Genomic DNA, 27478 nt, shown 5'->3' on the forward strand with positions numbered 1-27478 from the left:
AAGTTCTCTTTATTGAACTAACAAAATTAATGCTAATAAAAACAAAGTTCAACTATACGTAAACTATTAAGACCTTAGTTCGAGTAAGTGAAATACTAGTGAACAGTAAAAATGCATTACATTAGGTTGGAATCACGTTTTAAGTAGTTTAAAAGTTCGAGAATAAATGACCGTTAAAATGTTTAAACGTCCACCACACCGGTAATCACAGTTCCGCGCCGACGTCGTCCCCCATCCGTAACATCACCCACCGGAGCAGCAGCAACAGCAGCGACAGTACCACCCCGCTCATCCTCTTCCTCGCTGGATTTGCCGTGCGCAACAGGTGCCGGCACCAGGTCGGACTCGAAAATGACCTTCGACTTTCGATTTCGTCGTTTCATGCGCTCGAGTATTTCGTACATTTCCCGCAGAGCGGGATTCTTGGCAGCCATCTGGCTGTAGCTCTGCTGGCTGCGACGGTCGCCGCTGCTGGTGCTTCCGGTGCTGCTGCTAACTTTACCGGTGTTGGAGCCGCCACAGTTGGAACTGGAATCACCGCCGACGACGTTGGCACTCTGCAGCTCGTTCAGCACATTCGGTTTGTTGCGACGTCGGAGCGTCACTCGGCCGCTCTTGATGTCGGCAATCACGGAATCTAAACCTGAAAATATAGGGGAAATAAAAAAAATTCGTGAGTGAGATTTTGTTGCACGGTTGCAGGCCACTCACGGTTTGTGTCTTCGCTGTGCACTAACACAAGAATGGAATTTATTTGCAAAAAAGAGGGAGAAAATTGTTGCACGTGCTGTTTAGTTAGCAGTCAGTCAGTGATTTTCGTTGAAAAGCGCAACACGTTGCAAACTTACCGTGTTTTATGTACACTAAATCTTTTTACATAGGGTATTTGGACGCATAATGGTGTTTTGTTGATGTTCTTCTTGGTTCGGGGGATCAAACATGCGAAGTAGTGAATCCGACTCTTTGAAACTGAATACAATATTCGGATGGATACCATACATTTAATTACCGATTGACCGTTGTCGGTGTTGTGGGTTTGAAGTCAGTCGAGATCCTGCCGTGGCGCGAGGTGCACGACGAAATCAGTGCGGGTGTTTTTGAAGTGTGCCGCCAGTTAGTTGTTTACGTTTCCCCAATTGCTGTATGAATTCCATTGAATTGATTTGATACATAGAAACAGTGTACAGAACAAGGAATCAAATCGTGTTTTGTCAAAAATCCAGTTCGGTCGAGCGGTCGAGTGAGCAAAATAATGAAAAAAATTGATCCACACAGCCGGATACTAGCCAAATTGAGTTGCCCCGTTCTGTAGCATAACCTTTTTTGATGCAACCAGCAGCGAAACGAAGCAGAAAAATGGGGGGAAGTGAATGTCAAATTCGATTACGGACAAGTGTGCTCTGATTTTCCCTTGTTAGTATGTACAGCGATGGGCAGTAATTTCGTACGACTGGACTAGGTACTTCGTTGCTTGTTGTCTCCATCCAAGTAAGCCAAAATAGCAGCATTTCCGTTTACTTTCCTCAACGTGCAACTATCGACTATCAGAACAGGTGAACTATCGGATTTCTAATCACCTTTTCAGAATGGTATTTGTTTGTGTTGCTAAAATTTAATGTTTAATTCACCCAAGGATTAAGAAACTGTGTCGTACAAAAACAGTTGTCGGATTACATTTCTAGTAAAAAAATGATTAATCAATCAAAAAGCCAAAGAAGCTCAACTGCAGGCTCAATAGAGTTGAACCGTCATGTTTTTCATCATTTATTGAGGTACTCTCTCAATAAATAAAAAGTCCAGAACTAAATTACCACTAACAGTGAACTTCTCTGCCTTAGAAACATATATCAACTCTCAGGCGTTTAGCAGTTAAACTTTTCAGATGATTTTAATTAATTTCGCACTCCACCAATCAATTTCATGTTACAGGCTTTCAACATATGTGCTGCTGCATGAGAGTCACATGGTTAAAGTAGTGTAGGTACCGAAAAGTAATTTAAAACATTCGATACGTTCTTATTACTCATAAACTTGATCAGGACGTGCCACCTGGCTTCTTATTCTTGTTTCCATTATGGCGGCTTACTGTGCACCACTGCACAGTGGTCCAAAAGGGCGAAAAGCGGAACTTTTTGCCTATTGTCTTTTGCTTTCATTATATCATTTATGGTCTTCAGCACTTTTGTTCGTATGAATATCCTCCTTAATCTAAAACTGTCAAAAGTTAGTCATTCCTTACTACAGTGAAAATTAAAAAAATAACTTTTTTGTGTTAGGAAATACAGACATAGATTCTTCGGCAAAGTTGTAAATAATGTAAAAACAAGCAACTTTGCCGAAGAAGTAAAATTTCTATTTTCATCGAGTGCTGAACTAGAGGGCATATTCTTTAAAATTTCTTTAAAAATTAGTTTTTCATTCTTAGCTTTTATTGGTTGTATTTAACAAGAACACAGTTTTCTACGCAATTATCGAAGCACTCAAAATATACGTTTTTGCAGAAGACCGAAAGTCTCTGGGGTTTTTACTTTCTAAGTTATCATATATACAAGCTTTAAATTTCCATAACTTCACGAGCCTATGGGGTAAAATGGGGCAAGTGGATTTATGAAATCAGCGCTCCATCTTAAAGCTTAAGTCGAGTACTTTTAACTTGTATGGGTTCCGCTTGTTCCCAACCACCCAAATAAGAGTACGGCAAGTATACGTTTTGTGTGTTTTACGTTCGCTATAGGCTCGATACACGTCCTTTTTTTTGTGTTAGTAGATAGACACATGGTTTCTTCAGCAAAGTTATGGAAAATATAAAGGTAAACAACTTTGCTAAAAATGACATTTCTATCTCTATCGAGTGCAGATCTATAGAACATTTTACTTGGAAATTATTTAAAAATTAGTTTTTCGTAATTAGCTTATGTTGGTTGCATTTTAACACCAATATATGGTTCTAGGCGATTATTGAAGAATTCGAAATACACTTTTTTGCAGAAGATTGCAAATCTCTAAGACGTTTTCTTACAAAGTTATCGGTCTTGGTCTATCTTAATCGCTTGAGCCCACTTTACAGAAGTTTGGAGGAGGAGGAGGAGGTAGAAAATAGAAAAGTATAACAATAGAACTTTAAGTGCTATTCTATAAATTTTCGCCAAAGTTTCTGTAGTAGCTCTTAGCGTTCTATGCAGCGAGCCCAAGGCAACTTTAAAGTTCGGGTAACCATAAGTAAAGCTGCTTAGCAAGCTATAGATCATTAGATCCATAGATATAAAGCTTATTAACCTTTCTGAGACACCATCATCCGTACTCTTAGTTACTTTCAAGTTGCATGTTGAACTTTCGAGTTGCTACAAATATTAACGGTACTTTATTGAGAATGAAGTAGGGTTTACAAATGAAGTGCCTGGTTGTTCAGCAAGATAGTTCTGCGGAACTAAATTTAAACCAAATATGGGCTTCCAAGTTCGTTTCTTAAGTGAAATTCGAACTTTTGGTTGTTTGGGATCAGGGCTTGAAAAGGGATCGCAAGTTGAATGTGACTGCCGTGAATGCGTAAACTTTTCGCATTCCACCTCCGCTTTTTGAACGATCATTTGACTGTTTTTTGAATCCAGTCAATCTGCTGCTTGCGCTGCTGCCGTCTTACAATTCATACGGCCTCTCTGCAAACAGTCACACTCCCGCTTTGCCCCGCCTTGCGCGTTCATATGAAGAATCTGAACTGCAAACTAACTGGAAGCATAAGATGACGTATTTTTTCGTTTCTCTTTTTGCCTGCAAATCCGCTGCTCACAGTAATAGTTTATCACCCGGACGTCGGTCCGACGCAAGCAAAATGTTCTTTTGTATTGGATGGAGTCCGACCGATTTCTTCCATGCACATGTAGTAGTTGTTTTTTTGTAGTAGGTTGAGTATATGATAGCGCGGTTGCTTTTCGTTAGTGTGGTGACTGCCAGTCATTTGACTGTTTTACAGTTATTCGCTGCTCCAAACGGTAAAGGCAACTTGATCGAAACGAAAATGTCAAAAAGGCATAAAACGCATTCGTTCTACTGCGTTCAATCGGCGTTTGACTGAGCAAACTGCCAGTTGTATTATGCATAGCGTTCGTATTCCACCACTAAACGGACGGTGTGAACTTGAATGTACGTTGATGTGAATGCGGTAGAAAAAAAGGTTCGGTCGAAGCCCTGCTTGGGGTCATTGCAATTTGCCCGATAAAATTTAATGCGCATATGCTGCACGACTACGGAAACTACTGAAATTTTTTTATTCATTCTTTCGGGTATTTTATTACGGTTGCTGTAAAATAAGTCGATCAGAAAGATCTGATAGTAAAACTTTACATTTTCTGCTCACGGCCGTTATTATCAGGTCTGGGTGTTATAGTTTTTTACGCAGCTAGCTTTATGCCTTATAACTTGTCGAACAAAGCGAAAAGCATCATTGGATTATGGTGGTTGCCGTCAAGCAGCGAAAAACATAGTGGGTTTTACTGCTGCTTTCAGCAGAGCGTAATAAACCTACTCGAGTTTATGGCCTGATTCTTTAAGAGGTTATAAAAACATTCTGAAGAGAGGACTTCTCTCGGTGGGCCGGAAGGAAATTTCCAGTGATCATAATAAGATTGGATGAAAAATTGCGGTACACAACTTCTTAAGCGGTGCTTCAATGACCCTCCCTTACTTAATTTTCCGCTCTTTCCCCTTCACGCCTCGTTCCCGTCCTCTTTGGAACTCTATCAAGGTATCTTTGTTTCATTACTTTCTTCTACCGTCCTCTACGTTAATTGTAAAAAAGTACCGTTATTAAAATTTAATTACAAGCCTGACCTCATTGAAGGTCAAGACAAAACACGAGGTAGGTCTGGCATCGGCAAAACCTAGTAGTTGACTACTTTTGGTGAATCGTGCTTCTCGTTTCGAAGTCGTCGGATCACCTCCTCAAGAGCGATGTTGAACAGCATGCAGGATAAGCCGTCATCTTGTTTCAACCCTCGCTGCGTCTCAAAGGGACCCGAGAGTCTCCACGAGATGCGCACGAAACACACTACTCGATCTAATGAGCTTTGAATAGTCGCGTCAGTTTAACTGGAAAACCGTGTTCGTGCATTATGTACCATAACTGGTTTCCATCGACTGTATCGTATGCTGCTTTGTAATCAATAAAGATGAGATGCGTGAGCACGTTGTACTCCCGACATTTCTGCCAGATCTGTCGGGTAGTGAAAATATGGTCCATAGTTGCGTGAGTACCCATTAAGCTACAGGTAATTCCCTACGAAACCTTGTGCTATCGGCACAAGCCGGCGTAACAGAATCTGGGAGAGTACCTTGTAGGTGACGTTTACTGATCACCCTTTTGTAGATGAGACATACCACTCCTTCCATCTATCTCTCCGGTAGCTTCTCCTCCTTCCAAATCTTGGAAATAACCCAGTGTAGAGCAGTTGTAAGCGAGTCTCAGTCATGTTCATTAATCTCTGCCGGTAGGCGGTTCTTACCAGTGGTTTTGTTGGTCTTTAGCATAGGATTGGGCGATACCGTATCGATACCCGCGATATCGATACTCGAAGGCCGATATTTCGATATATTTCATCGATACTTATGACGTCGATATTATGCTAAATCTATAATTTCATCCCGATACTGTTTTGATAAAGCGGGATATGCAGCTGAAAAAATATAGTCTAAAACTAGGCCAGGAAATGCTCAAAAAAACAAAATTTTTAGGATTTTTTCTCGCGCTGTTTTCTTTTTAGGTAGCTACTAAGCTTAATTCTCAAATTTACTTTATTGGAAATGACCTCGGCACAGCCGTTTTAATGTTAGACGACTTGAAACGAGCCGAACTGTGCCGATTTCGGTACAAGTGCCGAACTGCAAGATTTCAGGGGTTTGGGAGAGAGCTGCCGGATGAGTGGATTAAGGGTGTGGTTTGTCCCATCTACAGAAAGGGCGATCGGATAGATTGCTGTAATTACCGCAGCATAACGCTGGTCAAAGCCACCAACAGATTTTGTTACGTCGTCTATCACCGGTGGCTGGAGAGTTCGTAGGGTAGTTCCAGGTGGGCTTTTGAGGCCCTTGCTACTACGGATCAAATTTTTACTCTTCGGCATGTCATCTAGATCGGGAGTACAACCCATCATATTTTTGTGGATTCCGAGGCAGCATACGATTCAGTCGGGCGTGAGCAGCTGTGGTGCGGTTTTTCGTACAAAGCGACGTGTCCGAAATGTGTTTTGGGGGCACTCTCTTTGCTCGACATGTTTTTTATTGCTTAATTTTTATGAATCCCTTTTTTGAGTAGCATTTCCTAATCCCGCCTAATGCCGCCTTAAATAGTATCGATAAATCTAATATCTAATAACGAGCGATATATCGACGGTATCGATAAAGCGGCGGATTTGATATTGATATTCAATTATCGATACTTTCGGGAATTTTGCCCAATCCTACTTTAGCAACCCAATTTCTCGTTTGTTTTCTTGAAGATAAGGTGCTGGGGCATCACTATGTTCTATGGGCATTCCTAGATTAACTTCCGTTCCGCTTTCTTCTGCGACTTCGCCATTGAGGTGTTCATCAATGAATGACTTTCACCTTCCGACCACTTCGCGCACACTAGTTTTTTTGCGTGAGAAAAATAAGAAAGGAAATATTTTTGCTTTTGTGATGTTGACAGTTCATAATGAGATTTCGTGAAACAGCGAGGAAAAATTGAAATTTCTTTAAGTTTCGGCGTCGAGCATAGCTACAGTGCACTACCCAAGTAACAATTTTAAAGTTTTACTTGAATTTTATAAAGGTTTTATTGCGGTATTAATCATTACCTCTGGGTTTATTGTGGTATTGCGCAATACCAGGAGGATACGAGTCCAAACACACTTATAGCTAGCTAGAAAACCATAATAAAACTGTTAATAAAGCAAATTTATTGTGGTTGCTTATATTACCACGTTAAAACTTGTTGGCTGCACCGCGTCTCTTATAAACTTACCATAAGTGTGGCGTAGCAATACAAAATGGCGCACCAATTGATCTTATCGCTTCTACTTGTCAAACCGCAATAAATCTGTTTATAGAGTTTATAGTTTTATAGAGCTATTAAAACGGTAACATCCTGACCAAACACTTTTTTTGCTGCTATTATGAAGAATACCAAAGATCAACACCAAAATCATTTTTTTTGCGAAGCCATATTGCCATATTCTAGTATTTTGTTTAGCTCGCAAACAAAAATTCATCAAAGCAAAGTGTTTTGCACAAAGAAAGTTATTATCAATCGGTTTTCCTGTCAGAGGAAGCAACTAAAACGATTTTGCTAGAAATTGAGATTGACTAAATGAATATTTTCAATTTGTTAAAACAACCAGTTTTCGAAAATTGCTAAATTTCAGTGGTTTTCGGTAATCGGTCTTAATCGGTTTTATTGCTGCTTTCAGCAGAGCGTGATACGACTACTTGAGCTTATTACCTTCTTATAGCGGTTATGAAAACATTCTGAGGAGTGGGCCACGTGGTCAGAAAGTTCTGGTGGAGCTCATAGTTTTATTAGCGGTTTTATGAAATTTATAATGAAAACCACTATACGAACGTAATAAAACTTGGAATTGTTACTTGGGTATAGGTGCCATCAGGAATTATTTATTTATTTATCATGAGACTAAACGTAAAAAGAATACCTCAAAACTGACTGAATATTAACTAACTAGCTGTAACCCGCGTCCGTCGCCTCGCGTCTAATTGAGAGCAAATCGGAGGTACGCTATGTAACGCTAACGCTATATAACTCAATGACGTGCAACTACGTTACTTTTGCTCGTCTTGAATGCAATCTGATATGATTGGTTTGAGTCTTTGCTTAATGTGGGCGATTTTTACCACGAAAATATACGGCGCCCCTCGTTTTGGCTACAGACAAGGCTCTTATATATATATATATATATATATATATATATATATATATATATATATATATAGATGTGGTGAAATATCGCGTCTAAGGTCATATACAAGAAATGAAAAAACGATGATGGTAAATCATTAGACTTGCCTGGGCGGCTGACGGCAACGCATTGCCTTTTTCTACCGCACTGACCGAGTAGAAAACCGTCTATCTTCTTTGCGGCAGAAACAATGAGAAGTCACATGAAAACAATATTGTCGCTGAACAAGTATGTGGTACATGTGTGGAACTGTAAAATTGGAAGAGCGCAACAAAACTAGCTATTAGACTACCTAATAGAAGATTGCAGCAATGGTGTAGAGGTGTCACCCTTCGACCGGTTTCAGTTCCAACCTGCCATTAAAGAAAAAGATATATATTTGGTTTATATTTTCGCCGATCTATTCCATGTGGTCAGTTTTTTTCAGTCTCTAACTTCTAAATGGTTCTCAAAATCAAGGTCCAAAAGTCAGATAACAAGCAGGAACGTGTGTAATCGTTTAACTCGATTGGAGTTCCTGTTGAAACCTAACTTTAAGCTATTAATTTTTGTTTCAGACTTCAACTGCACTTGTTTACAAAATAATCTTAGCTAGAAAATTGTTCCGAAAAATCAACGCAGATCAAGGCGTCATAATCTGCAACGAAAATTCAATTTGTTAAGTGCAAAAGTCGGTCGCAAACGCCCGTAGATGGACTCAAGTCACAAAAAGGCCGATGTCGGCGTGTAGTGAAGACAAACCAGGAAAGCAATTTTCCAGACAGAAGAGTGTACAATTTCCACTTTATTTAATAACGCTGTCAGTGCTGCCCGATTTTGTTAGCGCTTTTCTTGACTCTTTTGTTTTTCTTTCGACCCAACGCTCCTATCGGGGTACAGTGGAACTGGAGTTTCTCAACAGCGTAAGCAGTCGGGAAAATCTACCTTTATTCAAGCGGGGCTAACTGTTTTGATCCACCCAACCCAAGTAACGTTCCACCTGCTGCTGGTAAAAAATCCTCTTTAGTAAGTGCGCACAGGACGCCTGAATTGTCATTAATTGTTTAAGCTTGGGGAGACGATACAGGAAAATTGACGTTTTTGCTATGTTCCCGAAGTGACCGTTTGCTGGTGGCGGCAAGCTTTAGACGATTACTGTAATTGCCGGTTCTCTTTTCAACTATCTAACTATAAAAGTACGGCTTCGGATGATTGTTAACTTCTGGTAAATGGCTCGTACCTACTTTGGCATGATGCCACTGTTGATTTAAAATTTTCCTGGGGCAGTTCAAAGCCAACAGTACCAACATGACTGTCGGAGCAGACCAGCTGATTCGAAAATAGAACCAAATGCAAGTATGTACCGGAATGAATACAGAATTAAACTCTAGAAAAGCCTACACGTACATCCCGCATCTGAATGGACACCGTTGGTGAAGAGAAAAGTAAATTAGAGCATCGAGGAAAGTAGTTCCAAGTACACTCTTTGCATCTTCCCGTTCAAAGGATGTGACGGTGTGTGGGGTAAAATTCGCTGTTATGAATTCGTATGTAAATTTTATATCAAAAATAAAACCTTTAATTATCGGTAAACCACTAGAAAAGCCTACAACAGTACAACCACAACCTTGATTTTCTCTACATACAAGCTTAATTAATCGCTTACCCCAAACAACCCGAACCAATCGACATAAAAAGGATGGAGGGTGGATAAAGCAGCGTAAAAGTAGTAACAATGCCCGTGCCAGACCGATCGATAGAAAACCTACCTGTTGCTTGTTGCTGTCTGCTTTGTGCATGCTTTAGTCCCACATGATTTAATTTTTGCATCGAAATTGCTTCGCTTAGCCCTGTAGCGCCACCACCAGGTCCAGCAACGGGTAACAACGCAGGTGGCTGAGGAGGCGGTGGTGGTGGTGGAACCGGTGGCGGGGGTGGCGGTGCTGGTGGTGGTGGACCCACCTGGACAGAACCCGTCAGCCCGCTCGCACCGGATAGCAACGAATCGTTGTCACCGTCACCATCGCGGAGGATTAGTTTATCCAAGTCTAGCTGGGAGTAAAATTGGCGATCCTGCAGTTGGCTCGCCCGGAGCAAACTTCGCAACTCGCGGGCTTCCTGTTCGGCCCGTTCGGCACGGGTCAGCGTTTCGGCCAGATCTTGCTTTAACCGGTCCACCTCCAGCTGCAGCGTTACAATTTGCTCATTGGTGTTGCGTGAAAGCTCCTGCTCCATTAGTGATTTCTAAACATGTGTGGGGTGTGTTTTTAATTACAATTAGAACTAGTATAGTAGCGTGAGTGAATTTTCCAAACCGCATAACGATAAGTCGAATAGGTGTTTTGTGTGATATGCATGCTGGATTTTTTTTTATACAAGAATTGTTGTTAATTCAATTCCGCCAAAACAGTGAGAGGGAAGAACGAATTAAATCTACGGTTTTGAATTAGTTCGGTTATACGATTTGTTAACAACTGCCACGTAACGTGAAAAGTTTTAGCTAAGCTTATTACTCACATATTCTATGAACTGGGCTTCGAACGTTTTTCGTTTGAGCTCCATTTCGGAACGCATCTTCTGGATCTCCTCATTCGGTCCGGTTTTCGAGTCCACTGAGTCGCGATTTTGACGGGCCAGCTGATCGCGCTCCCGTCGCACTTGGATGTACGAATTTTCCAACCTAAAAAGATAATGAGCAAATAAGTTAGTCAACTCTAGTAAAAGACTCAAACATTTTCCAGAATTGCTCTCTAAATTTTAGACCGGTTGCAGAATGGAAAACAATCATGCGCCCCCATTTTCTGTGAATTTAGTGGAGGTGCCTTTGCTTTGGGTACAAAATGGCACAAGTTTTCAAATTAAGTTTTAAAACTCATCTAACACCTGACACATTTTTGAGTTTGTTATGTTTGTTATGTTTGTGTTGGATACATCTTTTCCATATTCCTAATGAAATGATTCTTCATCGAAATCCATTTGAAGGATGTAAAATCAACCAAAAACATCCGTTGCATTTCCAATTCACAAACTTAACTCTACCATTCCCTTTCCCCCATCTGTTGCTACAAAGCTACATAGGCTATATGCTACATGTAGCCAAGACACGCACCTTTTGCTTGTATCGATCGACTCCAGCATGTTAACTGACATGAGTCGCGCGATTTTGCTGAGTTCGGCATTCTCCGTACGCAACTTTTCGTTGGTTTCCTCTGCCTGTTGCTTCTGTAAAAAGGAAAATCCACCAAAACAACCTCCCGTTAAATTCTCTCTGCCTGTCTCTTTGCAACCTCTGCAACTTACACTCTCTTGCAGTTCGGAAATTTTCTCGTTCGCTTCGTACAGCTGCAGTTCCACATTGTTCAGGTAGGACTTGAGCTTTTCCATTTCGTTCAGTAGATTGTCCACTTCGGTGTGCCTCGAGGGGCCCGAGGTTTCATCCTCTCGTTGGTTCGGTGCTTTGGTAAGCTTCTCGGATGCTTCGTCTTCATCGCTACTACTACTGCCACCGCATGCATTAGGAACAATTTCGGCAAGTTTTTTCTTTAATTTGCGATTTTTGTCGATAAACTCGGTTCGTTCCTTTCTCAGTGCCGTCACGTCGCTTTGCAGAACCCCGATGCTCTTGTTCAGCAGCTGGTTTGTACTTTCAAGATTTTGATTGTGTTTCGTGACTGAAAAAAAGAAATGGAATAATAAACATTTTACCGTCTTGTTTAAATCTTTTGTTGCTACTCACTTTCTTCGCACTTGTTGATCAGCCGGTTGTGATTCTCGCGTAACTGCAAATAATCACTGGAGCCGATCTCCGCAGCCGAATGAGTTCCGCTGTGGCCTGTTGCGCTGCGGGGCACATGCAGCGAACTGTGCATACTCATAGCCGTGGCGGACCTGGAGGACGAGGCTGAGTTACTAGGGGAAAAACCTTCACACTCCATCATCAGACGGCCCAATTGATAGTTGCTCTGGTGTTGCTCCTCGTGGGTCGATGAAGCGGACGACAGCGACGGTGACCGGGAACCGGGCCCAGACTGACCCTGGCCGATGCTGTTCGCTATGTAGAGGTGAAGGGAACTCTTACGTTTCGGAATCGGTATGCTGCTGCGTCGAGACGGCGACGAGGATGCGGAAGACTGCGAGACGTCCATTGTTGAGAAGGGCCGAAGATATATGCATCTGCGATTTGCAGTTCAGGTTAGGGGCAGTAGTTGTGCTGGTCAATTTGCAACTCAAAAACGTTGAGGAAAATGTTCGGCTGTTGGGTGCTGGGGAATATAAAATTGAAAATAAATTTCTCACAAATGGGTATGTAATGTTTTCTAATAACTTAGGTTATAATCTAGCAATTAAGTAATAGGAAATTACCAAGGTGTAAAAAATCAAATTGATGTCGTTAATGAACTTGGAGCCTACAGTCATATTTTACATGTAGCATTTATCAATGCGGCGTTGGATAATTTAGTAAACAGGCCTTTTAAAGCCTTTATATTTTAAATTCCTGAATCAAAATACAGATTCGAGCCTGGAATTATTGATCGTCACTGGCATGCCCCGACGGCTGACTTCTTTATAAAATTTAATGAAAATCAAAATAGTTTCTGTAACAGAGAAGTCTGCAATTTTGACGTAGGACCAGAGCCGTTACATGACACTGGGGCGCCCTTGCCGAAGACCCGATTTAGCACACCCTCCTTTCTTAAATCAATGTTCCTTCCAAGTTGTTTATTTTTGATAAGAATCAAAATCACTAACCCGATTCTGAACCTGGACTAAATTATGGACCATATTTTTTAACAGATCTTGTTCCAAATTTTGTAACAAATTTTGGAACAACTGTGGACTAGATTGTAGATTAGGGATTATGGACCAGATTTAGGCCCACAGTTTTGGTCAGAATTAGGGACCAGATTTTGGATCACATTCCAGACCAAATTCTGGACTTGGACGGCATTTTGATCTACTTTTTTTTCGGACTAGATTTTGGATCAAATTTTGGGACTGGACCTGGTTATAAACGAGATTTTGGGCCTGGAGCAGATTTAAACCCACAGTTTAGCATCAGCACTACGTTTTGTTTCGAGTGATGAGATTGTAGCTGAAACGTTTAACGTTACTGGTGCTGAAGTTGTTGAAGCCGTTGGCAGAATGAAACAGTGCTATTGCCCGGGACCTGATCCCTGCATCCCTGCTGTGCTATTGAAGAAATGCTGTGAGGTTTTGAAATCGCCAATCGTATCATTATTCAATCGCTCCATGCAATGTCAGCAATTTCCTCGTATCTGAAAGTCCTCCTTTATGTTTCCTGTATTCAAGAAAGGTGACAAACGGACTGTGGAACACTACCGAGGAATTACTTCTCTGTGCCCTCGCTCAAAAGTTTTCGAGGCAATTGTTTATAAGCATATCTGGTTTCATGTTAAGAACTACATATCTACGTCACAGCACGGTTTTTTCCTGGAAGATCTGTTTCAACTAACCTGCTGGAGTTCACCGCTCTATGCTTGCGCGCAATGGATCAGCGTTTTCAAGGTGATTCAGTCTACACTGACTTGAAGGCTGCTTTTGATCGCGTGGACCATGCAACTCTGCTAGCTAAGCTTGATAAACTGGGTGTGTCTGCTGCTTTTAAACCAGCATGATTCTTATCAGATCGCAGTATGGCAATACTGCGCAGTATGGCAATAGAGACGGTGCGTCTCTATCTTGTAGGTTCCAAAATAATTCGGGAGTACCTCAGGGTAGCACATTAGGACCACTACTGTTTTCTATGTTTATAAACGATATATCCCGACTATTACCGTCCGGTAGTAGATTGCTTTATGCGGATGATGCCAAAATCTACATTATCGTTCGCAACTCCGACGATTGTCTGAGATTTCAAGAACTGATTGACCGGTTTTCTGAATGGTGCGCTTGCAACTGCATGACTATAAGCATCCCAAAATGTACCGTCATCAGTTTTTCCCGGAAAAAACATACATTGGTATACGACTACCGCACCAATGATCAAGTCTTGCAACGAAGTGATAGGGTTACTGCTCTCGGAGTTATTTTGGATGAGCAAATAACGTTTAGACAACGTTACGAGATGATCATCAGCAAAGCAACTCGACAACTGGGAATAGTACTAAGGATTGGCAAAGAATTTCAAGACCCTGGAACATTGCGCTTTGTACTGCTCGCTGGTTCGTACCATTTTAGAAACAAGCTGCGCTGTGTGGGACCCCCACTATGACTACTGGTCTCAACGAATTGAAAGATTTCAGAAACGCTTCGTCAGGAAAATTTGCCATATGCTGCCTTGGAGGAATCCCGAAAGTCTACCATCTTACGAAAATCTATGTAGTTTAATTGGCATTACCTTACTTAGACAACGGCGGAAATATATCATCGGTAGTATGACACACAAGATACTAGTGGGGATATACGATAGCCCTGCTGTACTATCTTCACTCCAACTGTATTGCCCGTTGCGCCCTCAACGACTTCAACAGATATTACGTATAGGAACACACCGTACCAACTATGGCCTGCAGGAGCCAATTCCACATTTGGTAGTAGAATACAATCGTAGTAGACTACATTTTGACTTTTAATACTTGACCAATTGTAATTGTATTATATGGAATTTAATGTAATGTGTAATATAATCGGCTATTTACTATTGTCCCAAAATGTATTTATGGTTAACTTAATGATTCACCATATAATTGAAAAACAGCTGAAAAGATGCTGGGTTTTTATGGCTCTTTGAGGATGCGTGATTTGGGCATTCTCAAGGCGGCTTTTCCCAGCCAGCATTTCATTTAGACCAATGCGTCGGTTGAAATTATTCAATAAATATCAAATATCAAATTTGGGCCAGATTTTGGAAAAGAATTTAAATCACTTTTTTGATCACATTTTAGACCCTAATTTTTGAACAGATTTCAAATCAGATCCTGTAACTAAGCCATAATCTCAACCTGAACCAGATCTTGTTGCTGCATCAGATTCTAGACTAGATTTCGGGTTATAATTTTATTAGATTTTGACCAGATTTTGGATAATATTTTGAACCACATTTTTTATAAAATTTTGGACCATATTCTAGACCTGGACCAGATAATTATCCGTGCCCTTTTTCTAGATTGCATTTTTTTACCACATTTTGAACCAGACTCTGGACCTGGACCGTATTTTGAACCTGGACTATATTGCGTAACACATGCTTCTATCAAATTTTGTTCTAGATTTTGTAATAAATTTCGGGATAGATTTGGTCTTGATTCTGGACCAGGTTTTGGACTGCATTGTTTTCAACTTCGGATTATGTTTTGGATATTTTTAGATTGCGAACCACATTTTTGATAAGAATTTGGATCTGATGAGGGACGAATCCCGACTGGGAGAGGGAACAGGCCCTGCAATTGTCCAGCACTCTAACAGCTGGCTGCGAAATCTGTCGGATAAAAACAGAAGGTCAAGTTTCGATAAGCTCAATTGGTGATTTCAAATTCCTGAGTTTTCCCGGTTTTCCTGGACGATTTTGGAAAATTTCCTGGTTGGTGAATACTGAAAATTAGCTACAAGAATAAAAAAAATCCAAGTTTTTTTTTATGTGGAATATTATGCTGGAAAGTTTGTCGATTTATCTGTTCCCTTTTAACTAAATACGAAAGAGTAGAAATAGAAATTTATATTTGCTGCACTGAAAAGGCTTGGAATCACTGGTTTCATTTATAAGTTACCTTAATCTAGTACTATTAACTCATGAGAAACTTTGCACTTCCACATAAAACTACTTAGATCATTCTGTAACTCGAACTGAAAACTTTCTATTCAATTTTGTAAAATTCAAAATTGTGGAATGTGGCCATAGATTATTTTACAGACCCTTGCCCAGCAAAGTAAGTTGCCTCTTTTGGCCAGTTGGCTCAATTGGCATAGCCGCCTGTAGCTCCAAATACTGCAACTATTCGAGGTCCAAGGAGCTCACGCGGTCTTGATGAGATAGGAACGGATACACAATGAAAACAGCCGTTGCCTGATTCCAAACACAGCGAAATCCAGGATTGAGCGTGCACGAACCAGGGCGACTAAATCAGTAACATATCAACGATATGTCATGCTGGAGAGGGCTGTTAAGATGTCTTTTTAACGGGACAAAACAGTCAGGGTCAACCATCTAGTTAAGGAGGAAGAAAGGGTCACCGCCAATCAGGGTCCGGCATCGTCGAAAAAAATAAATGAAACTGAGTTTCTCTTACCTACGCTTCATACATGAAGTGACTTGCTACACTTGTTGAACAGAACGTTTCCATGATCTATTTTATTAAAACGAATCGAAGTCACACTAAACCAAACAGTAAATAAATTTTCATGATCCGTTTCTACGTTGAATAGTGCTTTTCCTCTTTTTTTGTTAGATTATAGTCACTTTAACAGCTTACGTCATTCGTGACTTCTGCGGGGCTGGGATTTTAACCCGGGTCCTCGGCGTGAGAGGCGTGAATGCTAACCACTACGCCGGGACTGACCCCCTAGCTTTTCCTCTGGTAATCGGTTGTCTGGCTACCAAGCTATTGAATGGCGTCTACCTGCTCAACTTGTTGTCCCGCTACTGTGAAGTTGGTGGAATTGTCCGTGTTCACTACCATTGACTTAGTTTTCGCTACAGTGACTGTGAGACCTGCTACCTGGGAGCTCTTGGAGAGGTCGTCTAACTTGCTCTGCATATCGCTCCGGCGTTGTGCGAGCAAGACAATGTCGTCGGCTAGGTCGAGGTCATTGAGCTGCTCCATCGTTAGAGGATTCCAAGGCAATCCTCGATTTGGTCTACTGTCAATTGCTCCAACTAATATTTAGGGGGACTGGGGGTATAATGCCCACGTTAAGAAGAATATCATATTATTCATCAATGCGGAGTGCATTTCCAGAAACTAGAACATAAACCCTAAAGTAGAACAGTTTTTTACCTAACATGCTCGTCCTGAAGCATAAAAATCAATAAAACACGTTTAAATCGTGAAATTATATAAGGCATTTGAAAATTTGTTTTCAGATTCGTTAGGGGTAAAATGCGCCTAGGTGTGTACAAAACGAACCACAACTAAGGGTCAAAATGCACCACAACAAATTGGCAAAATGCGCTGTCTGTTTTATTTTAATGCAAACCCGCCACGACTCAGAACAGCGTGAGGACCTACCTACTTGTTAAATCTGTTATTTCGGATCGCGGTTTTGCAATCACCAGGTCCATCTTCGCTGGCGCGGTCGATTTCACACAAGGGTTTTTCTTGGTACCTTGCCGGCAACGCGTCTTTCACTGTTTTTCACTGGTTTTCACTACCGCCGCAAGTGGCAGGCTCCGGCCAAGACCGACGGTGGGTTTTTCTTATGTAGCTTCACGACATCTTAGCCGGGTTTTTCGGAGCGAATCAGAAATAAAACAACACTTTGCCTTTTGCTTTTACCAACGTTTTGACGTTTGCCTAAAAGTGTATGGGCTACTAGATCGATCAACGTTTGTTTGCACTGCAAGTAAATTCATGCTTCTCACGGCGCATTTTGCCCCGCTAGAACTTGTTTAAAAAAAATCGTTTAAATCACATAAATAATAGTTCAATCAGGCAATTTTACGTTGGCTGCTGTATACCGAGACCATTGTTCAAAACAAGAGCCATTTACAAATACGTAATATTGTTTATTGGTGGCGTAATGTCTTACGAAAAAAGTTGCGAAAATTGTAAGAAATAAGCCTGCAAATAATTTTTTTGTTTTTTCATTGGATTTATGTAATTTAGAAAGCTTATATGCTCATCACAAGTTTGTAATGTAAAATAGAAGCGATTGGCACCTTAATTACAGTTTAAAAGTGAGTAATTCGTGAAATATTACAGCGGCGCATTTTGCCCCGACTGGGCATTTTACCACCAGTTACCCTACATTTACATTTACATTTATTGGGGTATTTCATCTGACATAAAAATTGTCTTAATGAATAAACCTTATAACAAATTACACGTCTTCAATCTCATCCTTAACGATGAGAAACAGAAGCGGTGATAAAATGCAGCCCTGTTTCACGTCAGCAGTAACCCCTATGGGGTCGAACAAGACCCCGTCGTGCAAAACCTTGCAGGAGAACGCCTCGTACTGAGCCTCGATGAGAGGGACTAGTTTATCTGGAACACCTCTACGTCTAAGTGCGCCCCAGATGTTTTCCTGGTTGAGTCGGTCGAACGCCTTTTCGAAGTCAACGAATTCCAGCAGAAGAAAGTCCTGGAATTCGTTGATCTGCTCCAATATAATGCGGAGCGTTGTGATATGATCTACATACTTTGAGAGTATTACAGAGCAACATGATGCCACGCCAGTTACCGCATTCAGTTAGGTCTCCTTTCTTAGGGACTTTGACCTATATGCCCTGCATCCAGTCCACCGGAAAAGTTGCGGTTTCCCATGTATTGCTGAAAAGCTGATGCATCATCTGGGCGGACAAAGATGGGTCAGCTTTGAGCATTTCGGCTGAAATGCAGTCCTGGCGCTCTATTAGATTTCATACTCTTGATGACTACTACAATTTCATCCAGCGTTGGCGCCTCCGAGTTGACGCGATTAATTCGACGAACTGTAGGCGTCATACGCTGCTGGTTTTGTTGGTCTCTGACATTTGAAACTCGGAAGAGTTGTTCAAAATGTTCAGCCCTTCGCTGTTCTGTACGGTCAGTCAGTAGCTGACCAGCTCTGTCCTTTAGCGGCATCTTTGTATTCGTCCTGGCACCACTAAGGCGGCGAGAAATATCGTACAACGAACGGATATCACCATTGGCGGCAGCGGTTTCTCCTTGTTCGGCTAGGGAGTTAGTTCAGGCTCTCTTGTCCCGCCTACAAGCACGTTTAACAGCCCTCTCCAGTTCGGCGTATCGTTGACGGGCAGCTGTCTTAGCCGAGCCGAATGCCGGCTTTCGTCTCTCTGTCGATCTTCCTCCAAGCATCATCCGAAATGTACTCCCTCCGCTCGCTGCGCATGTTGCCGAGGGTTTCATTACTGGTCGTGTCGTGATAAAGGTGTTCTTGATGCCGGTCCATTGCTCTTCGACGGTTCCACCAGGAGGCAACTCCGAGGCTCGGGATTCAAGTTGTTCGACAAAGACCCTTTCCTCCTCAGGATTCTCCAATCGGCGGACGTCGTAGCGGCACCCAACTTTCTCCTCCAGTCGTTGAACACGTGCAACGCGCCAACGTAATTCACCGATAACAAGATGATGGCCGGATGCAATATCAGCGCTTCGTTTGTTGCGTACATCATTAAGGCTCCTTCGCCATTTTCGGCTGATGCAGATGTGGTCGATTTGGTTTTCTGTTCGGCCGTCGCGGGAAACCCACGTGACTTTATGTACTGGTCTATCCACCGGAAAAGAGCGATCCACCAATGATCATGTTGTAATTATCACAGAATTCTGTAATCAGCTCCCCGTTTTCGCTCATCTCTCCTAGGGCATGGCGTCCCATGACGCGTTCAAGGTCCGTGTTGTTTGAGCCAATCTCTGCGTTGAAGTGGATTTGGATGTCCCCTTTCGGAATATTCTCAACCACGCTGTCCAGTTGGCTGTAAAAACTCTCTTTCTCCTGCAGGTCGGCAGTCATCTGGCAACGGTTATTCGCTCATTTATCGGTTCCCACTTCATCAGGGCCGCATGTTCCCTTGGGTTCAGTAGGAATCCAACTCTATCTCGAGTAGCAATTCCACCTCGTATGTCAGAGTAGAGCAAGACTTGCCCGGATGATGTCCTGTGTTCGCCAGTACCCGGCCAGCGGACCTCGCTCAGCCCCAGGATTTCAAGCTTCAGGCGGTTAGCTTCCCTTGCAAGTTGAGCCAGCTTGCCCTGCTGGGCAAAAAAAAGCAAAAGCAAAGCCTAGAGTGCAGGACAATCGCAGGGCCAGTTGCTACGATCCTATTGACTCTAACAGGCTGCTGGGCAAGGGTCAGTATATTCAATGTTCCGATTCGTGTCCGTGTTTTCAGGCTAAAGGTCGTTGCCAATAATCCAGAGAGATTCCTAATTTCATTTTCATTAACTTTTTGTGTTTCGGTAGAGTAGGCAAACGTTTCCACTATGCGTTTAACTGGTTCAATAAAGAATTTAAAATACGAACTAATTTCAGTGGCCCTGTGACTAAAAGAACAGGAAATCCACCTTTAGTCACGCTTGTTTTCATTGCGATTTTTGCTAAAGTTTAAACTGACTGATTCAGCTACTTAACACCTTATCAGGTAAGGAAACTCGAAGGTGTATACACATCCTGCTTCGCGGGAATAAAGCCGATAGATTTATCAATACCAATGCAATTCAATAATCATCCATGCCACTCACTGTCAGAAGCCAAGTTTGTTTGTGTTTTGAAAAACGTTCGATGATTGTTATGTCTGACCAGTTTGTTCACGGGAAAAATGTGCTACTCGATTACTCAGTCTGGTCTGGTCTGGTCTACGCTGATCTAATCCGGACGAAAAGCCTGTTCGGCTTACCCACGCTGGTGATTTGCATTTGCAAATTAATGCCCACTTCTGTCATGGTCGCTTTTACGGTTGAACGCGAACTCATTAGTTTATCTGGATATGCGCGTCCCGGGCGTGTTTAAAGTTATTTTGTCAGGTTGGGCAGCCTACATCGACCCATTTTACTATCTGATTTCCGTGACCATGTAAAGCGATTTCCCGCAACAAAAAAAGCTAAATATGTAAGCTTGTTTTTCACCAAACAACAAGTCTGTATTTCTCGTTCTACTTGTGTCAGCACAGGGAAGTAATTTTTCCATCGGTTTACGGTTTTCGGTTTACCTGTCGTATGTCTACGAAAACATCGCTGAGTCACCTAAGCGATGCCGTTTTGCCTTTCGCTTGCTCTCCGACCGCAGCATAACAACGCTGGGCGGAAAGTAGGCCAAGTCAAAGCTGAATCAGAACGCAGCGTGCAAGTGCGCCTTGAATATCGCCATTACGTTGCTCCACAACGGAGGTGGAGCGGGGCAAACGTGCGCGGAAAAGTAGCAGAACCTGTTGTTGGCAGGAGTCTACTCCGGCTTAGTTGGTTACTCTATCCAACAGGAGAAATTTTCCTCCGAACGAAGCCAACAGGTCTCAGTAGCGTGTCTGATTGTGATTCCTACCAAAGAAGGGGAGAGGAGAGGAAAACTATCCACGAACAATGTTAAACAAGTCAGAGGAAATGAATGAAAGTTGTTCCCAGTTGTTCAGTCGGTGATGTCGTGTGACCACGGGCGACGTGCGGGTTCAATACTTCGCGGTTCAACATTTCATGTTTGATTTATGCGTGGCGGGTTGTGCACCTGGACAGACGCTGGCTGGCTTAACCAAAAGGGTAGTGGGGAACTGGGGCTTACTGGGTGAACACAGGTAAAGCTGCTTATCGTTATGTTTTGCTTTGTTTTCATTTTCTTTCCCAGCAACCTCACAGCATACTGCCACGGTTTTGGGGCTTTTGTTTTGATCGGGCATTTTTATCGGTACCTAATCACTTTACTCTTCGCTGCTGGGCCGGCCCGGCTCGTTGGACTGCATTGATAATTAGGAGCCGTTTTTTTTGTTTTGCAAAACACGCGAGTGAATCGCCGGGGGCAAAATAGGAGAAACAACTAAAGATTTTCGTACCTATTACATACTTCGTTAGTTTCAACATTTCGCTTTCGTGCTTTTAGTTTCGGTCACTGTTCCGAATACGGTGTGGACTGAAGTGGCTGGCAGCGGGAGAGGACCATTGACAATGGGACGACGATTGTCGTTCATTAAAATTTTCACTCTGTGATCGCTGCCTAAGCAATTCGAGTGAACTTTAAAGTTTTCACATACCATACCTACTTATCTCGACATCGCGATCGTTGGAGTGACTGCTACGGCTGCTGCAGTGGTGCTTTATGAACACGGTCAAGTGCGTCAGATCCGTGCGATAGTCCATTCCAGTGCGATCGGGGCGGCGCTAAGTGGGAGAACTTCGAGACCGGCTGCCATAACTGGGTCCGCCAACACTTTAAACGATTTTTTTTTCGTTTTACGTTAAAGTTGCTAAGCTATTTAAGTCGAAGAGTGTTGGTAGGTGCAAATAAACGGATCTCTTAAGACGAATTTTAAAGCAATTCGATCTCATTTAATGGAAGGAATTTTACAATGGAATTACAAAACTATTTGTGAACATGTTGTTAACTTATTTTAAACAGGGTCATAAAAGCGTTCAAAGTTCAACCCGTACGAGACTGAAGTGCTTATTGTGAAATACAGTTTCACCAAGTCAAACTTTGCAATTTACGGAGCGAACTAGCAACTATCAAAAACGATCAACACCAACAAAAACAAAAGGTTTGGAACTCAACCTTTCACAAGAATGTTTTGTCCTGGCAAAAGCGAGTAATCGGAGAATGGCAAATCTATTATTACTAATCACAAAAATACCGACCGATTTGGTTGAAAACTCAGCTCAGGTGTCGGGTGCAATTTGATAGGAGCTAGACTAGAAATTACAGTGGAAATTGAACTTGAAATAGGACTTGACATTGGACACTAAATTAGACTTGAATTTGGACTAATTTGAACTAGAAGTTTTATTTCAAACCGCATATGGATACGAAATTAGATACGAAGTTTTATTTGTTCGTGTCGGTGTGGAGGTTATGGGGTCGTATCACCAGTCTATGCATTTCTCCCTGCCAACCTGGGCACTCAAATCCCCGATAACGATATTGATGTCCCGTGGCGAGCACCTGTCGTACGTTGTCACACACACAAGGCTTCTTTCTCAACGTCGTGTCTACCTTCGTGCGGGCAGTGTACGTTGATAATGCTGCAATCAAAGAATCGGCCTCAATAGACACATTCATTCCTGCATTTTGCTCAACCAGTTCGTTGGTAGTGCTGCTACTCCAGTAAAATTGGCCTTTCTCGCCGCGGATCTACCAAACCTTCTCTCCTATGCGACAGATTGATTGATGCCGAATATTTCGATCCGTATTCGCTTGAATATTCGTAGTAATTCACTTCGATAGGTTGCCTTGCTAGGGCCACGTTACCCAGTCCCGTGATGGGGATGGGGAGGTGCCGAGATAAAACAGTGCCTCCTTTCCTGTTAGTATACGACCTTAGTTTCTAATTTCTATCGATCTCCGATCCGATCTCCGCTAAAGTTGCTCGTCTTTCGGCTGGCACCACGAGGAGGAAGGATTGCGCATTATCCAGCCGTTTATCAACCAACCGATCAAGAATCAGACACACTCAAAGACTAGTAACGGTTTATCCACAAATAGGTTATGGACGTGTAATTTGTTGAACAGATTCAGATTCTATGATAATCCCTCCATGACCTTAACAATACCTTTACTCAACAATACATTTATCTCAAAATGAGGAAGAGTCTCAGCTTGTAGATTCTGTATAGATACAACCCATATTTAGGAGGCTTTTCTTTTGGTGGAAAAAGTAAGAAGGTCTATGCCTAAGGGCACGCACGCTGCGCTAACGTAGAACTACAAATGAAGATGCATTTCGATAACGCTGGACATTTTTCAAATGTTCCACTGTTTCAATAAACCCCCCCCAAACGAAAATTTGTTCTACACTTTGAAGCTCTTTCTGCTACCAATTGCTTAGAGCACAGGAAAATTTACGGAATTAGTTGTACGAACCTCGTTGTCGTCGTCGTAGCATAGACCTCGTACTGTTTCAACTAGTCGACTGCATGCAACTCAATCTTGGGTTACTCGTTTCCAGGCGTTTCAGAAGGCGCAAATCGCAAGACCAAGTTGAGTCATCTCGCACGTAGAGCTCCTCTGTTCTGGGTGCCCTTGGGGTTGTTAAATAGAAACTTATTCCTTATGACTGTCCGGTCCACCGTAGTTTACCGTTACCAGATGTCCGATGGTAATCTCCCCAAGTTGTGTCTGCTGCTCGTGATTCATATACACGCAAATTTCGTTTTACGTCCACTATTATGGGGCGTAAGAACAATCGGTCGAAAAAAGGCTGGACGTTAATTCAAATTTTAGACGTAAAACGAGACGACATTAATTCAAATTCCTTATGTATAAATATTGACGCAAAAGGAAATCACGTAAAATAAATGGACGTAAAAAGAGATTCTAGTGTACCTCCGCCGCTCTTCGCTTCCAGCTTTTGCTCCATGAAATATCGTCCGCAAGTGCGGGTTGTCCTCCCTGAGTATCTTCAAATCCATAAAAACTACCGGTCTAATAAGGACTATGTAATTTGTCAGCATCGTACGGTGGCTATCGTTTGCTAGCGGATGGAAGCGTTTTGCGAAGGGCAAAGTAGACTCGATTTTTTGCTTAAATGCGCCGCAAGAGCTTCTTATTACTGTTAACCGCGGCCACCAGCGATCCCAACCATTACCGTCCACGAAAAGTACACGTTCGTCTTTTTGAGCCTCTACCAATCATGTATTTGGTCTGCGACGCATTTACTTTCAGCCCAATCCTACTAGTCTCCGCTTTCAGTCTAGCGCAGATGGCCTCCGCCGTTGCGAAGTTTCGGCTTACGATATCAAAGTCATTTGCGTAGCCAAGAAGTTTGATACTTTCACTGAAAATTGGGTCTCTCGTTTTGATTTTGCTCGTCGGATCATCTTCTCAAGGACGATGTTGAAAAGCATGCAGGTTAAGCTGTCAACTTGTCTCGACCTTTGCCGCGCTTGGAAAGGACTCGATCCTATTGACACTAATAGTCTCTCCCAGCCAAGATTTGAATATACAACGTACCACGATGTCAACTGGGAGGTGCAATTTCAACATTTACCCTCTTTCATATGAATTTATTTTTTTTTAAGTCAAATGAAGAACCCGGAGTATAAACCAAAAAAGCTTATGATGATTGAAAATAATTCCCCATTTCCTGAATAAACCCCATAAGGTTAGGCTATGTAATTTTTTTTTTGTAAAACCCCCCCTAAGAAAGATTTCTGGCTATGCCCTTGGTCCCACAGTTTCTTATCATTAATTTTAGAAGAAACTTATCAATTTATTCGAAAATAGTTAAAAAACGCCATTTATTGTAGGATATCGCTTTGATGTATGGTAGTCTTTCAACTAACATGTAAAATCTTAGTTAAAATCACGCAGGTTGGAAGATTTGCAATTAATATTATCGTTCTAAGTACATTTTAGGCTTTCTTGGCACTCTACTTTACAGTTATTTTTATACTTTACAGCATTTAAATCAAAAGCTTATGACGAATTTCAATGTTCAATGTTGAATTTCAAACATATCACATGCTAGAATACTCCATCTACCATGATTTGATACAAGACTTCAGTTTAGAATATATTTTCATAGTATATCGATATAATCGGCTGAAGGGGAGAGGTAGGTGCGTGCTTTTCTTCAGCGGTTTACTTCCAGGACATCAACTTTGTCTAGACATTAAGTTCAAATGATAAGATCGATCGAAGGGTAGGGATAATTGAAAGAAAGAAACAAAGTTGTTTACTTTCAGGACATCGAATTGGTCTAGGTTCAATGTTGAAATAATAACATCGATCAAAGGGTGAGGGTGGTTTTAAATTTTAACAAAATTGTTTATTTTCAGGACTTCAATTTGTTCCAGGTTTACTGGAACAAAGGAATTATTCCTGTCCTGTCGAAAAGCAAGGGTTCGGTCACTTTTTTTTAGAATCGAAGTAAACGAAACCACAGGTGTATAAGATTGTCGTGCCGGATCTGGGAAGCAAAAAAGTGCTTCCATGTGAGTGGCTGATTCGTTCGTTTTTGACAATGCCTACTATTTATGCTTTTTTCAATAGTGATTTGACAAATTATTTTTATATTTGCTATGTTAATCAATTTTTAGAAAAATTTCTGATCGATTGATGCAAATATCTGTAAATCCATTGAAAAATGGCTAAGTTATAAGCGTGCAAATCATAACCACTTTTCGTTACATGCTCATTTCTCGAACTTCTCAAGTGGACCCCAATATAGAAAACAAAAATGTAGTTCTATGTAAAAGTTCCAATGAAGATTTGTTGACCGCAAAGTCATCCAACAAATGTACCTTAGTTGCTTTAGAGGTTTCAATGTTAGAGGTTTCTAAGCATGAGCATTTGATTTAGTTTTTTTTTGTCCCAATTTCCAGTTTCATTTCGCTTCTCATTTTATGAAACCCAAGAAACAATTTATTAGGATAACCTAATAAATTTGACTAGCTATAGATGAAACCTAGAAGCATCAAAATACCTCAAAGTATGATAATATTCTATCTAGAAAATTATCATTGAAGCTTCAAGGATTATCTATCAAGATCATTGAACGTTTTTCTCAGGCGACATTTCGGTCGAGCTACCGGTTCATATTTGCAATTCTACCTACTTTCAAATGCAAATATGGTAGACTGTATATGCGGGATTCTAAACGTCTACTGTTTATGAACGATAAGCAGAGAGCCTACACAACTACAATGGAAGCTTACGTTTATCATCGTACTATTACGATGTTATCACCATACAAGAATGTTCGCACCATCCTCCATTATGGAACAGCCTACCGTTAAGAACTAAATTAGTACTGCTATAAAGTACGTTGAACTTACTCGCACCTTCCAAGAACTGGCCTTTCACTCCGTATATCACCACTAAGAATTTACGCCCATGCACAACCGAAATCCGAAGTATATTCTCAACACTTTAAGCCACCGGATGACTCACACTGCGTTTTAGACCGCTTCGCTTGTTTTGCTTCTGTTTGTTTGTATTTTGTATTTCTTGGCGATTCTTCACATCTGCCTCGTCGGAGAACTACCACCGCACCGGTTGCACTAGTGCTGCACACACAACGACAACTTCAGATTGTGCCCAACACAAGGGCACAAGCCACAAAGTAACCTGCCGAGCCAACAGAACAGCCAGCAGCGGAGCAAAGCTACAAGATGACACGAATGAAGCTACAACACAACACGACCGTCCGGTTGAACGCTTAAGCAGCGACTGTTGGCTGAGCTGAGCTGAGCTGACAGACTGCGGCGCGGTCGGTGGGCTCGGCTGAGTCAATCGAAAAGCTTTGCTGTTTGAGTTTGAGTCAGACAAACTAGAAAACTGTCAGAGGTTGATTCCAGTCGTGTTGATTGGCTTTTCGAGCGTGCATTGTGGTTTGTGGATGTCATTCGATAGAATAATAACAAAAAAAGCAAGAATGCTCAGCATTCAATATGGTTGATTATCAGATGGAAGGCATTTTGGTGCATTCAATGTCATTCTGTCATGGGACAAGAATTTATGCAAGCCGGAATTTGCCTACAGTTGAGTTGGTCAATATGTGCTATGCGTGTACCAATGAAACTCTAGAATTGAGCTAGATTTGACAGCTGATTGATAAGACTTAAACTAGACGAAGCTTTGAATTGTATAGATACAGGGATGATTAACCCCACACTGTCATTGTTGTTTGGCTCTAAGTCAGTATCAATTATGAATAAATATTTTTGGAATATAAGCTACTAACAGCTATTCAATACAATTATGGGGAACGTAAAGCTGGCCTGGCCGATTGATAGCTG

At 41.7% G+C, this 27478-nt stretch overlaps 1 protein-coding gene across 4 annotated transcripts; it reads right to left on the reverse strand.

Moving 5' to 3' along the window:
- On the reverse strand, positions 1–26874 carry LOC128746307 (shootin-1). Of its 4 annotated transcripts, none has more exons than XM_053843370.1 (7): positions 26522–26874; positions 11662–12177; positions 11226–11596; positions 11035–11147; positions 10443–10605; positions 9695–10169; positions 1–643 (listed from the first exon to the last, which is right to left on the reverse strand). In XM_053843370.1, exons 2-7 carry the CDS (start codon positions 12068–12070, stop codon positions 183–185), a joined length of 1992 nt encoding a protein of 663 aa, XP_053699345.1. In that variant the 5' UTR covers positions 12071–12177; positions 26522–26874; the 3' UTR covers positions 1–182. The 4 variants fall into 4 exon arrangements, with proteins under 4 accessions (XP_053699345.1, XP_053699338.1, XP_053699352.1 ...); XM_053843363.1 differs by having other exon boundaries at positions 11662–12187; XM_053843377.1 differs by having other exon boundaries at positions 26516–26874.
- Positions 26875–27478: the final 604 nt, after the last annotated feature.

The sequence above is a fragment of the Sabethes cyaneus genome, chromosome 1, assembly GCF_943734655.1.
Source record: "Sabethes cyaneus chromosome 1, idSabCyanKW18_F2, whole genome shotgun sequence".
Classification (NCBI taxonomy): domain Eukaryota; kingdom Metazoa; phylum Arthropoda; class Insecta; order Diptera; family Culicidae; genus Sabethes; species Sabethes cyaneus.

What these genes read in the sequence shown, in the direction of transcription:
- LOC128746307 (XM_053843370.1), bottom strand. Translation starts at nt 12,070, where the DNA reads ATGGACGTCTCGCAGTCTTCCGCATCCTCGTCGCCGTCTCGACGCAGC. An exon ending in GATCAACAAGTGCGAAGAAA is followed by an intron (nt 11,597 to 11,661) that starts GTGAGTAGCAAC and finishes TCTTTTTTTCAG; the next exon opens with TCACGAAACACAATCAAAAT. An exon ending in TCGATCGATACAAGCAAAAG is followed by an intron (nt 10,606 to 11,034) that starts GTGCGTGTCTTG and finishes TTATCTTTTTAG; the next exon opens with GTTGGAAAATTCGTACATCC.